Source organism: Theropithecus gelada, chromosome 13 (assembly GCF_003255815.1).
Source record: "Theropithecus gelada isolate Dixy chromosome 13, Tgel_1.0, whole genome shotgun sequence".
Lineage (NCBI taxonomy): Eukaryota > Metazoa > Chordata > Mammalia > Primates > Cercopithecidae > Theropithecus > Theropithecus gelada.
This window is the reverse complement of record NC_037681.1, coordinates 15,298,904-15,314,757: the sequence shown is the minus strand read 5'-3', so window position 1 is coordinate 15,314,757 and position 15,854 is coordinate 15,298,904. Positions and strand designations below refer to the sequence as shown.

At 43.0% G+C, this 15,854-nt stretch overlaps 1 protein-coding gene across 1 annotated transcript; it reads right to left on the bottom strand.

Moving 5' to 3' along the window:
- Nucleotides 1-13,868: 13,868 nt before the first annotated feature.
- On the bottom strand, nt 13,869-14,508 carry LOC112604673 (60S ribosomal protein L29-like). The gene has a single exon (XM_025353938.1). The coding sequence runs from the start codon at nt 14,486-14,488 to the stop codon at nt 14,015-14,017; it is 474 nt and encodes a 157-aa protein (XP_025209723.1). The 5' UTR covers nt 14,489-14,508; the 3' UTR covers nt 13,869-14,014.
- Nucleotides 14,509-15,854: the final 1,346 nt, after the last annotated feature.

The following is a 15,854-nucleotide window of genomic DNA, read 5'->3' as shown; positions in this document are numbered from 1 at the left end:
AACTGCTGGGATTACAGGCGTGAGCCACTGCACCCTGTTGACACATTGGATTCATTAAAGAGAAATTGTCTCTAGGCAGCAGAATATAGACTGCCCACTCAGCCCAGATATCTCTTAATAATAATAATAACAATAATAATAATAATGATAATAGAAGAAGGAGGAGGAGGAGAATTGGTAAGGGTTCTTTAAAGTGAGACCTTAAGGAAGTTAAAGACTGACCCTTACCATGTAGACCTGTTTTTGTTTTTTTTTTGAGACAGTGTCTTGCTCTGTTGCCCATGCTGGAGTGCAGTGGCGTGATCGTAGCTCACCGCAGCATTGAACTTCCGGGCGTAAGTGATCCTCCTGCTTTAACCTTCTGAATAGCTAGGACTATGGGTGCACACCACCATGCCCGACTAATTTTTTTAGTTTTATTTTTGTAGAGATGGGGATCTCACTATGTTCCCCCAGGATGGTCTTGAACTCCTAGCCTCAAACAATCCTTTGATCCTCCCTCCTCAGCCTCCCAAAGGGCTGGGATTACAGGCACGAACTGCTGCTCCCTTAGAGACCTGCTTTTTCACATAAATTTTAAGTTCCTAAAACAGACTGTCAGGCTCCTCAGGTGGCTCTCAACCTTGAGTTCCTCCAGTCACCTTGGGCTAGCTCTGGTCCAGCCCCAGCCCTCTTCAGCTGTGCCCTTGACCTTGTCTCTCACCCTTGTCTCCTGTGGTCTAGAGGTCCTGGGCTATTCACTCCTGGCTTCAACCCCTCCTTACCCTTGACTCTGGCTTACACACAACCAGTGCTGTCCATAAGGAGTGAATCCCTATTGCTTTATTTCCACAAAATGTTGCTGCCCTTTAAAGTCCTCTGCCAGCTCCTGGCTGCAGCATGGGTAGCTCGAGTTCTGTCACTGAGTATTCCATGTCCACATTCTTCCCCAAAATGCTCTTCTGGGAGAGGGTGTGGAAACTCCTCTGGGGAGGGATGGTCATTTCCTGTTTGGAAGGGGATACTGGTTCCTCCATGTGATACTTTCTTTGCCATACTGTGAGTGTCCCCTCACCCCACGGCACCCTCCCTCATAGGAGAGCCCTCTTCCATCATTTCCTGCCTAGAAGCCTGGATCTTATGCTTGGAGGTATCATTTCACGCTCCCTGTTGCCACCCACTAGGAAATGGGTCCTGGTGGCATCTGAAAAGAAGGAGCAGGAGTTAACCCATAAGAACCCCAGAGAGTGGGAAAACAGAAAAAGGAGAGCACTCTTTCCCGACCTTTTAAACTCTTAAATGGCAAGGAAGAATAGAGAACACCCACCCTGGCATGAAACAGCTCTTCTCAGAGATCAAAATTTCTCTTTTCCTTTGAGGGTTTTTAATTCAACGCTAAAAATAAATGGATCTCTTTAGGGATATTTAGGCAAATATCACATGATGCCTCCATTCCTTTTCTTTTTCCGTTTTCAAATGAGGATCTGCAAAGAAAAAAGGAAAAGCAAAAATTCCCCTACATCTGAAGCAAAGAATTATATCAACATATTTATCAGACACCAAGCGAAAATCAAACACCACACTCACGTATTTGTAACATCTTGATTTGGACTAATTAAGAAAACTTTTGGCTGGGCGCGGTGGCTCACACCTGTAATCCCAGTACTTTGGGAGGCCAGGGTAGATGGATCACGAGGTCAGGAGTTCGAGACCAGCCTGGCCAACATGGTGAAACTCTGTCTCTACTAAAAATACAAAAATGAGCCGGGCATGGTGGCACATGCCTGTAATCCCAGCCACACGGGAGGCTGAGGTAGGAGAATTGTCTGAGCCTGGGAGGCGCAGGCTGCAGTGAGCCGAGATCGCACCACTGCACTCCAGCCTGGGTAACTGAGCGAGACTCCATCTCAACACAAAAAAAAAGAAAAGAAAAGAAAACTTTTAATCAATTTCATTCCCCTTCACTCCCATATACCTCTATTTTACTTCTATTTTGGAACAGGTATATATCGTCTCCACTTCAGCTGTTTATTTGAGTTTTAACCAGTCATGAGCACTTAGCATTCTTCCGTGGGCTGCATTAGTCTGAGATCAGCTTCGAAATGCTCTGAGGGGAGACTGAGTGCCAATGCTGTCTGATGCACCTGCCTCATGGGAATGGATTTTTTTCCCCTTTGAACAACTCCTGAATAACCTAGAGTTGGAAGCTTGTCCTGGGGAAAGCAGATGACTAATCATTAGCAGAGGTAAAGGAGAAGTTCTCTTTCCTCGAGCGATCTCAGCAGCTGCCCGAAAGGCAGAATAGTCTCCTCCCAGCATTCCACGTGCCCCTGCTGTGGTTCTTGATGTCACTCCCCGTTTTGGTGAGGCCCTGTCCTGGGGAGTTGCCTCTGCTTAGTTTTATCTGTTGATCAGAAACAAGCGGTAGCTCCGCTTCCCAGCACTGAAAAACAACTTCCTTTTCCAAATTTTTCGGTTGCTATTTCCCAGGATGGAGTTTAAGAGGAAATGGTTGGAATATCCAGATTTGAGCTCAAAGCTTGGGTACCAGTGCTGATGGGATGATGGCAGGGTCTGGCCTAGAGGATTTACGGAAGGTGCATATTCACACTTTTGAATGTGGGCAAGCAGTGCTGCGTTGGATGAACAGAAAGACATCACAAAACCAAAATATCTTAGATGAGTAGTGATTAGGATTCACAGGCACTGAGAATGCGTATGATTCCTCTTCTTTTGTTAAAAAGGAAGCTCTCAATCTTGGAACATTGCATTAGTAGGTCCCAGGAAGGAGGTGTGATAAAACCCCAAGGATAGAGGTAACTATGCTTAGAGATAGCACTGAAAGCACTAACCTAGTGCTAATAAGTGCTGAAATGCTTTCTGTTTAGACTTCAAAGAGGCTCAAGGACGGAGCAGCTGTGTCCTGGCAGCATCTCCTTTGATAACCAGACCCCTCGCCCCAGTGCACCAAGGACAAGCCAACAACCTGTGTGCAGAGGGAAGGGAAAATATCACTGATAAAATGCCTTCCGGACAACAGAGACTGAGGACAAATATGAAAGATCAATACCCAGGTTCTATCTGATACAGGATCAAAGCAGCTAGACAGTTTACACATAAGCAAATATAATGAATCAATGCATAGCGGCAATTTTAGAAATGTAAATATACATTTTCATGATAGCCTGAAGGACCTATAAAGCTAGCAAACAAGAATGTAAATATCCAGCTTAGTCAAATTCTAAGTCGGTTTGATCATTCTGGACAACAGTGTGGCAATATGCATAATAAAGAACCGTCAGTGTGATTTGTGACCTCTAGCCCAATACCCTACTTTGGGTAGGTATTTTCTCCTGTTTACACTGCAGGAAAAAATTATGTATTTACAATTGTAAAAGACAGGGATTCTTTCAGATGCTCAAGAATGGGGAATTGGTTATATAAATACAGACCCCCTGTAAACTGTTACCAGCAAGGATTCCGTTCAGGTCTGCAGCAACCTCAATTTTTGCCTCCTCAGAAGAAATAATCCAACCGAGGGGCATAAGGCAGAGTTAGAGACTGAGGCAAGTTTTAGAGCAGGAATGAAAGTTTATTAAAAACCTTTAGCCCAGGCGCAGTGGCTCAAGCCTGTAATCCCAGCACTTTGGGAGGCTGAGGCGGGTGGATCACCTGAGGTCAGGAGTTCGAGATCAGCCTGGCCAACACAGTGAAACCCCGTCTCTATTAAAAATACAAAAAAATTAGCTGGGTGTAGTGGTGGGCGCCTGTAACCCCAGCTACTTGGGAGGCTGAGGCAGGAGAATCGCTTGCACCTGAGAGGCAGAGGTTGCAACGAGCCAAGATCGTGCCACTGCACTCCAGCCTGGGAGACAGAGGGAGACTCTGTCAAAAAAAAAAAAAAGTAAAAAGAAAAAAAGCTTAAGCCAAAATGAAAGGAAGTAAATTACACTTGGAAGAGGGCTAAGCCGGCAACTTGAGAGATTCAAGTACACGGTTTGATCTCTGACTTGCGGTTTTATAGGTTGGCATGCTTCCACCGTCTTGCGTTCCTTCTTCCCTGATTCTTCCCTTAGGTGGGCTGTCCGCACGCCGGTGGCCTGCCAGCACTTGGGAAGGGAGCATGCGCAGTGTATTTACTGGAGTTGTACGCATGCCCACTTGAGGCATTCTTCCCTTACCAGTCTAATGTTCCTAGGAGGTCACATACCAGGTAAACTCTACCATTTTGCCTCTCAATGCACATGCTTGAGCGCACTCGCCCAGCTCCTGAGATCTTACTGGGAAGCTGCTCATCACCAGCTTCAGGTGTTTCTGTTTATTGGGAGACGGCCTTTCCCTGGTGGTGGCTGCAACCAATTATTATTTTAGAGAGACAGTTCACAACTGCCCGACCATCACCTGATGGTCGCCTGACATTCCTGGTGGGGGTAGGGGGACCCTCTCCTGCCCTGCTCATGTCTGACTAGCTACCTACTGTCACAACTCCTCTATGGCACCTTAACCTAAAAGCATGGAGGCCTATACCATTATTTTATACATGAGGACACTCAGGAGACTTTAACTCTACGATCGCAAATAGTTTTCACCTTACATACTAATTGCCTCTATTGGAAAGTGCGTCTGAGTCCTGAATTGAAAAGAGTCCACCCCACTCACTACTACTAAAGAATGATTTTTCTTATCCCTGGGATGTGACATTATCTGGAAAGAAATATAGCTTCGAATAGCCCAAGAAACAGAGGTTAGTGTCACTGGCTGTTTTCAAGGTACCATAATGTTTTCTGGGACTGTCAAAGTTTTCATGATTCATTGAGTAAAACCCACTGACGAAATTGTTACATAACTTCTTTCAGATTTGGTGTATAGTTTTCAAAGTAGTGGTTAAAAACTATTTGTACAAGTATTATGAGGTATTTACTCAAATAGGTAGATATTTAACTTTGCTTTATTTTATAAGATGATAACCTTTTTTACCTCCTAAAACCAAGAAATAAATAATATACTAGCAATGATTAAGCTTTTGGCATTATCTACCTTTCATTACATGCGTAGTAAATATTCGGTTATGCTGTTTCTGATTTAGAGATTCATTCCCCCCAAATTCTGCCTTTTACGTTTCATTAGCTACTAATATTGATAACATATTTCTGTTGTCATGATCAATCATGTTCTAAAATAATTATATTGAAAACTCAATCTGGAAGAAAAGTGAATACTTAGACAAAAAACTGTGAATGAAATATTAAGTGAGAAAAGAAGAACAAAATAATGTTGACCCACGTTACAGCTATGCAAAACTGTTTACTGGTTAAACAATTTCTGGACCAATGTAAGTAGCTTAACATTCCTGTTCTTTTCTTTTGAAAAGTTGCTGAAGACAAAGACAGCAAGTCGGAAGAAAAGAAGGGAGAGAGAGAGGGCGCCTGCACTGAAATGGTAAAATTCCAGTTTCCATGCATTGATTTTGTGTGGTAGGATAATCAATAAAACACTTCTATGCAGAAATATGGTATGAAGAGAAAGGCTATGGAGAAAGTGAGTGGGAAATACCAGTTCAAGAAGAAAACACTACCCTTAGTTCATTTTTTAAATGAATGTTGGCGAGTTTAGAATTATTATAGTTTTGAAATTCTATTGGAAACTTCTTAAAGAACGACGTAACAGTTCTATTTTTGATGTTTAAGACTTTTTTTGCATCTATTAAACTTATGTAAAAATTGTAAATATGAACTTAAAATATCCAACAAGTGAATAGTTTCAAAATCCTTTTAGGAGGTATGTGACAAAAACCTTTGTAAACTGCTAGTCTTCAAAGCTTGTCCTGTTAAAAATGCCTAAAAATGCCCTCACAAAAAGAATTATCTTTCTTTCTTTCTTTTTTTTTTTCGACTCGCCCAGGCTGGAGTGCAGAGGCATGATCTTGGCTCCTTGCAATGTCCACCTCCTGGGTTCAAGAGATTCTCGTGCCTCAGCCTCCTGAGTAGCTGGGATTACAGGCACCCACCACCACGCCCAACTAATTTTTGTATTTTTGGTAGAGACAGGGTTTTGCCATGTTGCCCAGGCTGTTCTTGAACTCCTGGCCTCAAGTGATCCATCTACCTCAGCCTCCCAAAGTGCTGGGATTAAGGTGTGAGCCACTACATCATGACAGGAGGGAACAGAACAGGCTCAGAATATCACCTTGACTCCAAGAAAATGCATTGTCAGCCTAGCTTCCTAAATAAGGATGTTATTCCTTAAATAACAAAGTCTGAAGTAGTCTATGCTTGATTATCTGAGAGTTTACTTATCTAATTGCAGATTATCTATATTATCCACATATATACATGGGAATAGGAATTATCTCCTATTCTACATGTTCTTTCTATTATTATTATTATTGTTATTGAGGTGAAATTCACAGAACATATAATTAACTATTTTAAAGTATACAATTCAGTGGTATTTTGTATACTCACAATGTTGTGTAACCACCCTCTCTAGCTAGTCTCAGAATGTTTTTATCACCCCATAAAAGCATCCCATACTTTTATGATTAAGCAATCATTCCCCTCTTTCCCTTATCCCCAATTGCCTGGTAATTTCTAATCTGCTTTCTATCTGTATGGATTTGCCTGTTCTAGATATCTTTTTGAGGATTTTTGTATCTATATTCATAAGAAATATTGTCTGTAGTTTTCTTGTATCTTTGCCTGGCTTTGACATCAGAGTAATTCTCGCCTCATAAAATGTGTTAGAAACTGTTCCCACTTCTATTTGTTTGGAAGAGTTTGAGAAGGATTAGTGTTAATTCTTTTTTAAATGTTTGGTAGAATTTACCAGTGAAGCCATCTGGTCCTGGGCTTTTCTTTGCTGGGAGGTTTCTGATTACTGATTCAATCTCCCTACTTGCAACAGGTTTGTTGATTTTTCTATGTCTTCTTGGGTCAGTTTCAGTAATTTGTGTGTTCCCAGGTATTCGTTCATTCCATCTAGATTATCTAATTTGTTGTCATACCACTCTTCATAGTACTCGCTTATAATTCTTTTAATTTCTATAAGGTCAGTTGTAATTTCCTCGCTTTCATTTCTGATTTTAGTTATTTGCATCTTCTCTTTTTTTCTCTGTCTAGCTATAGGCTTGTCAACTGTGTTGATCTTTTCAACGAGCCTGCTTTTGGTTTGATTCTATTGTTTTTCTACTGTCTTATTTCATTTATCTCTGTTCTGATCTCTGCTGCTGCTTCTCTACTTCTTCCTTTACCTCACCTACCACATAAAAGAATTGCCACAGAAAAGGTGAAGATGTGTTTGTTAAATCTTCAGACCCTTTCATCTTATTTACTAGTCCTAAAACTAAGAAACTGAAGGAGGTACAAAGAGCTCCAGTACCCTAAAGAAAGCTTTCCTGAGACTTTTGGAAACACATGTCACATAATCAGCTAAATTAATCATGAAATATAAATTATGATTTTCGTTTTCTCTTGAAACTGATAAAATAGAAATTATTTTGTAAGATAAAAAACAAAGGAAAAAAGTCTGTAAACTATGACATTCAGGGAGGTTCTTTGGCCTTCTGCCCTCATGACCACCTGTCAAACAGAACCCTATGCATGTATATATGTGTGTATGAGGGTCTTCAAAAAGTTCACAGAAGGTTGGGCACGGTGGCTCATGCCTGTAATCGCAGCACTTTGGGAGGCTGAGGTGGGTGGGTAGTTTGAGCTCAGGAGTTTGAGTCTAGCCTGGGCAACGTGGTAAAACCCTGTCTCTACAAAAAAATACAAAAAATTAGCTGAGTATGGTGGCGCATGCCTGTAGTCCCAGCTACTAGTGGGAGCTGAGGTAGGAGGATTGCTTGAACCCAGGAGGTAGAGGCCGTAGTGAGCCAAGATCGTACCATTGCACTCTAGCCTGGCGACAAAGTGAGATGCCGTCTGAAAAAAAAAAAAAAGTTGATAGAAAATGTGTATTATGAAGGAACTATGCATGGATTTCAAAAAGTTTTTTGCACCAAAATGAGCTCAAGTTTATTTACTAGCTTGTAATAACATGTCTGAATAGGATCTAGTTTGCAGCCCTAAGAAGGACAAGACATCAGTTTGAAAAAATCTCCTATCAGAGCAATATGATTTCTGCCAATATTGAAGCAAGAACGAACATCAAATTTATGGTGATGTTTGGGTGAAGAATGGTAAAATCACTGATGCTTTATGAAAAGCTTATGGTGATAGTGTCCTGACGAAATCAGCAGTTTACAAATGAATAACTCTATTTGCAAGGGAAAAATTCATCTTGTCTGCACCTTAATTGAAGAGGAACGATGATTAACATCATCAAAGACCAAGAGTCAGGAACAATAGCTAACACCATAGACATCTCAATTGGTTCAGCTTACACAATTCTGACTGAAAAATTAAACTCAAGCAAACTTTCCACTTGGTAGCTGCCAAAACTGTTGTGCCCAGAGAAGCTGCAGACAAAGAGCAGAGCTTTCAAAGGAAATTGTAAACAAATGAGATCAAGATCCTGAAGCATTTCTTTTGAAGAACTATAGCAGGAGATGGAACATGGCTTTACCAGCACAATCCTGAAGACAAAGCACAGTCAAAGCAATGGCTACCAAGAGGTGGAAGTGGTCCAGCCAAAGCAACAGTGGACCAGTCAGGAGCAAAAGTCATGGCAGTGGTTTGGGGGGATACTCAAGGTATTTTGCTTGTGGTTTTATTTTTTTATTTTTTCATTTTTTTGAGATGTAGTCTCGCTCTGTCACCCAGGCTGGAGTGCAGTGGCACAATCTCGACTCACTGCAACCTCTGCCTCCCGAGTTCAAGCAATTCTCTGCCTCAGCTTCCTGAGTAGCTGGGATTACAGGTGCCCACCACCATGCCTGGCTACATTTTTTGTATTTTTAGTAGAGACGGGGTTTCACCATCGGGGCCAGGTTGCTCTTGAACTCCTGACCTCGTGATCCACCCACCTCGGCCTCCCAAAGTGCTGGGTTTACAGGTGTGAGCCACCGTGCCTAGCCACTTGTGGCTTTCTTGAGGGCCAAAGGATGATAACATCTGCTTATTATGAGAGAACTTTGAGAAAGTTAGCTGGAGCCTTAGCAGAAAAACACCTGAGAAAGCTTCCTTTGAGAGCCCTTCTCCATCACGACAATGCTCCTCATTCTTCTCATCAAATGAGGACAATCTTTCAAGGGTTTTGATGGGAAATCAGTAGGCATCCACACTACGGTCCTGATTTGGACCCTTCTGACTTCTATTTATTTCCTAATCTTTTTTTTTTTTTTTTTTTTTTTTGAGACGGAGTCTCACTGTGTCTCCCAGGCTGGAGTGCAGTGGCGCGATCTCGGCTCACTGCAAGCTCCGCCCCCCGGGTTCACGCCATTCTCCCGCCTCAGCCTCCCAAGTAGCTGGGACTACAGGCGCCCGCTACTGCGCCCGGCTAGTTTTTTGTATTTTTAGTAGAGATGGGGTTTCACCATGTTAGCCAGGATAGTCTCGATCTCCTGACCTTGTGATCCACCCGCCTCGGCCTCCCAAAGTGCTGGGATTACAGGCTTGAGCCACCGCGCCCGGCCTTTATTTCCTAATCTTAAAAAATCTTAAGGGGCACTCATTTTTCTCCAGTTAATAATGCAAAAAAGGTTGTGTTGACATGGTTCAATTCCCAGGATCTTCACTTCTTTAGGGATGGACTAAATGGCTGGTATCATCACTTACAAAAGTGTCTTGGTCTTGATGGAGCCTATGTTGTAAAATAAACCCAACGGGGTGGCTTGTGCCTTTAATCCCAGCTGCTCAGGAGACTGAGGCGGGAGGATCACTTGAGCCCAGGAGTTCAAGACAAGCCTGGTAACATAGTGAGATGCCATCTCTATAAATAAATAAATACATACATACATACATACATACATAAATGTTTATACATTTTACTTTTTCTTTTAATTCCGTTTTCCCACAAACTTTCTGATATTCCCTTATATGTGAGCATCCATATATATGTGTGTGTGTGCATGCATGCACATGTGTATGTATGTGTGTATGTAGTGTATGTATGCATGCACATGTGTATATGTGTGCACATGTATGTGTTTGCAGTGTATGTATGTATGCATGCATGCATCTTATATTTTGCACTGCCCTAGGCCCATGGTGCTGGTGAAGTCATCAAAGACCAAGAGTGAGGAAACTTAGTCCTGTCTTGTCTCTGCCATGGTCACTGTGTGCAGTAGTTATAGCAGATGTCTCTGGGGTGCCAGCGCAGCTCCCAACCGTTCTGCCCTTTGCTGTGTGCTGTTCCTTCTCATCCCCTATCCCCACATGCCACCAAGTTTATATTCTATGAGTCCCCTGCTCCCGGCAATGGCTAATTCAACTGAGTTGGACAATTGTCCCAAACTGTACCAGATTCCTTCCTCCCAAAACTTGGACTAGGGACTAAAAAGAGCCAATCAGTTTCTTTGTATGACTGGAATTGGAATGTGCCTATGGGTGCTCTCTAAGCAGCAGAGAGCCAGGGCCAAGAACACCAGGCAGACACCAAGAAACGTCAGGTGAAAATGTAAAGAGAGAATACCCTGAGTTCTCCATGGCTTTCTGTAGCATTATTTCCAGCCGAACTCTATCTCTCCCTTTGGCCTACATGGAATACCTCTGAATCCTTATAACAAATTCTAGTTGTTTGTTTGCTTGAAATAACCAGGATCAGCTGCTGCTTCCAACAAAATATTCCTTACTGTGCCACCTTGGACAAATCACTTACCTTCATTTTCTTTCCATTTCTTCACCTCCAAAATAAGGAACTTTGGCCAGATAGCTTCCTACCTCTAATTTATATTAAATGGCACCTTCCTGGAGCCTGCCTCCCCAACAAAGCTAGGGTTTTGCTTACCTGCGGCAGAGAGATGGGAAAAGACTACTGGAACCTTTTTCTGTGTGAGTCAGCTCTCTGGGAGTTGACGTTGAGGTGGAATCTCACTTTCTCCAGAGCATGCCAGCTAGAGAGACCTCATCTTTAGGTACACCAGATAAGGGCTGTGCTCACCAAGAGAAATGAAAGTCTTTGGTGGGAGGAATCTTTGCAAACAGAATCTGGATAGAACATTTTTCTAGATGACAATTTGCATCATGACCCTATAAACACAGAAGCATTCTGGTCGCTATCTCCTTTCTATACTTTCAGTCAGTCCCATATTACACACTGAATTATAGACTTTTTATATTATTAAGTATGGTTTTATGATCATAAATCTTGTCTTCCTTATTAGATTAAATGTTTCTCAAGAGTAAGGGTGAAGATGTGTACACACTGTTCTGAATCCCCATTTTATCCAACCCTGTTTTTGGTATTTGGTAGTTACTTTTAAAAAATTAGTTTCATTCACCACTTAAATAAATAATTGCTTTAAGATGCTCTTACAGCCGGGCGTGTTGGCTCACGCCTATAATCCGGCACTTTGGGAGGCCGAGGCGGGCGGATCATGAGGTCAGGAGATCGAGACCATCCTGGCTAACACGGTGAAACCCCGTCTCTACTAAATATACAAAAAATTAGCCAGGCGAGGTGGTGGGAGCCTGTAGTCCCAGCTACTCAGGAGGCTGAGGCAGCAGAATGGTGTGAACCCGGGAGGCAGAGCTTGCAGTGAGCCAAGATCACGCCACTGCACTCCAGCCTGGGCAACAGAGCGAGACTCCGTCTCAAAAAAAAAAAAAAAAAAAAGATGCTCTTACTGATGTCAAGATTCTTAAGAGGGGACAGGTGCGGTGGCTCATGCCTGTAATCCAGCAGTTTGGAAGGCCAAGGAGGGTAGATCGCTTGAGCCCAGGAGTTCAAGACCAACCTGGGCAACATGGCAAACCCTGTCTCTACCAAAAATAATACAAAAATTAGCTGGGCATGGTGGCATGCACCTGTAGACCCAGGTATTTAGGAGGCTGAGAGGTGGGAGGATGGCTTGAGCCCAGGAGGCAGAGGTTGCAGTGAGCCATGATCACGCCACTACATTCCAGCCTGGGTGACTGAGTCAGACACAGTCAAAAAAAAAAAAAAAAAAAAAAAATTCTTAAGAGGAACAATTGATTGAATAATTAATTGAATATGGAATAAATGAATGATGCCAAAATATATTCATTGAGTTCATGCTAAGCATCAGAGTGCACCCACCTACCCCTCTCTTTTGCATACAAGCTCAGCTCTCCAAGAGCGAGGAAGGAGGACATGGAGGTCAACTGTTCTCCCATTCCTACTGACAGAGGTTTGCTTATTGAATGTGTCACAGAAGAATAATTTGTACACACTAGATACCATGTTAATCCAGGTCATTGGAGAAGCACATGGGATTAAATGTGCAAGAATTTTATTAGGGGAAATGCTTGTGTGAGAGAAAATAGGAGAGAAGCTAGAAAAGGCTGAGACAGTCATCGGATCATGATACAAGTCTGACTCTGAGTGAAGGAGAGGAAGGGAAGGTTGGGTGAAATTCTCCTGGGCTGCCACACGGTACAAGGAAGGAGCCAGTGGAGTCCCAGGGCTCTAAGAACAGCCCTGACTTAGTGCTCCTGCGCTGCTCAGGCACTGACTGAGCAGCCCATAAAAGGCATGGCCTTGGCACAAACTAATGATGGATTTCAGAGTGGAGCAGATGAGGTCCTTGATCAGTTACACTTCCTGTGGCTGGTGATCTGCAAGGCATGACCACCGCAGATGTTCAAATATTTGCTTCATTAAATTGTCAGTCTTACCTGAAAGAACCCACACTCCTCCTCTTTTCTTACCATGTCCATTCTCACCATGACACACACATAGGCTACAGATCCCAAGAGGTTAAGTGACTCTAGTCATTCAGTTATATAGTCTGGCAAATTTCCATAATTTCAGCCCATTAGGAGGTTTCTACGATCCACATTTTTTTCAGTCTCCAAAAAATACAGGGTAAAATAGAAGTTGTGTGTGCTTGTGTGTGCATGTGTGTGTGTGTGTGTATCAGAGAGAAAGACAGACATCTGGCTGATTCAGAATTTGCTCCAGCTGAGCTTTGATTCTAAATATTTCAGTACTTACCCTCTTTTGATTAAAATGAAAAAGCAGAGATAATGCAGCCAAATCCACTTAATATCAAGTTATCAATAAAAAAAAAATCTGTTTTATTTTTTTCTCCTGACTCCAAGCAATTTGGCTAAATCTGAATACAACTAGCCAAACACTCACTGACATCAAAACACCCTCAAGGTTAGAGCTGAGTAAAAACCATTGCTTTCTGAAATTAAAAAAAAAAAAAAAACACTTTCTATCAACCCAAGCAAACAAAACTTAATTATTTTAATAGATAAAACATGCCATTTTGTGCCTCCTTTCTGGGTACACATGGCAGCAATATTTGAGCAGACCAGAATAGTAATATCAATTCTGTACAATTAAAGGCTAGGAACTTGCCCTGGCTTTGGGTGATGTCATTTTCTTCTACTTTTGTTTTTAGAAAACCTTATTTACATTACTCTGGAAGAGGAAATCTAATCATATTAAAATCGCGTTTTCTAGTAGTTCTTAGAAGATTAAACCAGACTCGCAAATGGCTTGAGAAATAACAAGTTCCATATTATTTGTGAAAGACCTATGTTTGATTGGAAATAACTAGACTCAGTCCGTGTTCACATCTGACCTTCCTACACAACCATCATAAGAAAAATAGATTTTGTTCAGGGAAGAGCCATTTGGCTAATTTCCTTGGACCTGCGTGTTCTAATCAAATTTGGTCAAACACAAAGGACATAAGAAGCCAACCATTATTTAGATGTATTGCTTAGATTGACTTTAAAAATGATCTTTTCTTCAGAAGACCTCTAAAAATAAAGGAAAACCTCTTCCCAATTTCTATGATTCCGATCAGCACTTTCTTTTTTTTTTTTTTTTTTTTTTCCTGCCTCAGGTTTATTTGTACAAATAGCACAGGAGGACCCCAGGCCCATGCAGATGGTAGCCCAGAGGTGGGGGTGGGGGGTCGCACCAGTCCTTCTGTCCTCACGTTGGCAGAGAGAGATACCTACTCTGTAGCCTTTGTAGTGGCCTGGGCACCTTTGGGAGCCTGAGCTGGAATGGAAGCTGGAGCTGCAGCCTGGGCCTTGGTTTGATCCTTGGCCTTGGCCTTGGCCTTTGGCCGGCACAGCCGGGGCCCCTTGGCAATGCGAGCCCGAGCACGCTTCCCAAGCTTGGGGTGGGCAATGTAGGCAAGTCGATCAAGCTTGCGGCTGACACCCTTTGGGATCTTGGGCTTAACCTCCTTGGGCTTTACGAGGGCCTTGACAGCCTCGGCACGTGCACTCATGGCCTTGGCATTGTTGGTCTGCATCTTCTTTAGGCCCTTCTTGTTGTGCTTCTTGGCAAAGCGCATGTTCCTCAGGAACTTGGGGTCCACCCCCTTAAGAGATTCGTATCTTTGTGATCGGGGTTTCTTGATACCATTTCTGTGCCCTTTTCGGGACTGGTTGTGTGTGGTGTGGTTCTTGGACTTGGCCATGTCTGCACCTTTAGCCGCGGCTCCCCTTTAGCCGCGGCTCCCCAGCACTTTCTTCTTGAACATTTCTTTATTCTGTTTCTTCTAACATCCACCGAATAATACGTGCCTGTCATTCTGTTAGGGTCTGTGGAGGATATACAAAATAGGAAATGCATCTTTACTCTCACAAGGCTTTTATTTTGGTTGGAGAAATAAGACATCTGCATATATACCTACAACACATAACCATATACAATCAGTAGAAGGTAAGAGTAAGGTGGTGAGGTAGGAATGTCAGTCTTGATTGTGGGGTGGCATTTGAAGTAGAGCTTGTGAAAGATGTGTCAGCTCAAAAAAGGCAACGAATCACCAGAAAATGAGAAAACTGTGAGGAGAGACAGGGAGGAAGGAAAATAGAAAGCATGCTCTTGGCTGGGCACCGTGTCTCATGCCTGTAATCACAGCACTTTGGGAAACCAACGTGGGCAGATCCCGTGAGGTCGGGAGTTCGAGATCAGCCTGGGCAACATGGTGAAACCCCATCTCTACCAAAAATATAAATGTTAGCCAGGTGTGGTGGTGTGCCTCTGTGGTCCCAGCTACAGAGGAGGCTGGGGTGGGAGAATCACCTGAGTCCAGGAGGTCAAGGCTACAGTGAGCTGTGATCATGCCACTGCACCCACTCCAGCCTGGGTGACAGAGTGAGATTCTGTTGAAAGAAAAATAAAGAGAGAAAGAAAGAAAGAGAAAGAAGGAAGGAAGGAAGGAAGGAAGGAAGGAAGGAAGAAAGGAAGAAAAGGAAGGAAGGGAAGGAAGAAAGGAAAGAAGGAAAGAAAGATAAAAAGAAAGAAAGGAGGGAGGGAGGGAGGAAAGGAAGAAAGGAAAGGAAGGAGAAGGAGGGAAGGAAGGAAGGAAGGGAAAGGAAGGAAGGAAGGAAGGTGAAGGAAGGAAGAGAAAGAGCAAGCATGCTCTGTTTTGTTGAAGGCAAGGCTCATTTAGGGGAGCAGTGAGATATCAAACTGAAAAGGGAGGAGGGCCTAGCATTTTTAATACCAGGGAGGGCATCCAGCTGTGCTAGGTAGGCAATGGAAACCACCAAAGGCTTCTAACTGAGGAGGAACAAACACATTTTTGGAAGATATGAGCCTGGTAGTGACATGCGGATTCCTGGAAGAGGCCAAAACAAGAGGCCAGAAACTGGGAGGGTCTCAGAAGAATCAGAGCCTGAAGTGAGGGGGTTAGGTTGGGTTATGGCAGTGGGAAAGGAAATGTGGGGTCAAAAGGAAGAGCCACTAAAAATGAAGGCTGGACAGGATGTGATCCCTCGAATGATGAGGAAGGCAAGAGAGAAGACCCCATTCCAAGCCTGGGTGATGGAAAGTGGCTG

What these genes read in the sequence shown, in the direction of transcription:
- LOC112604673 (XM_025353938.1), bottom strand. Translation starts at nt 14,488, where the DNA reads ATGGCCAAGTCCAAGAACCACACCACACACAACCAGTCCCGAAAAGGG.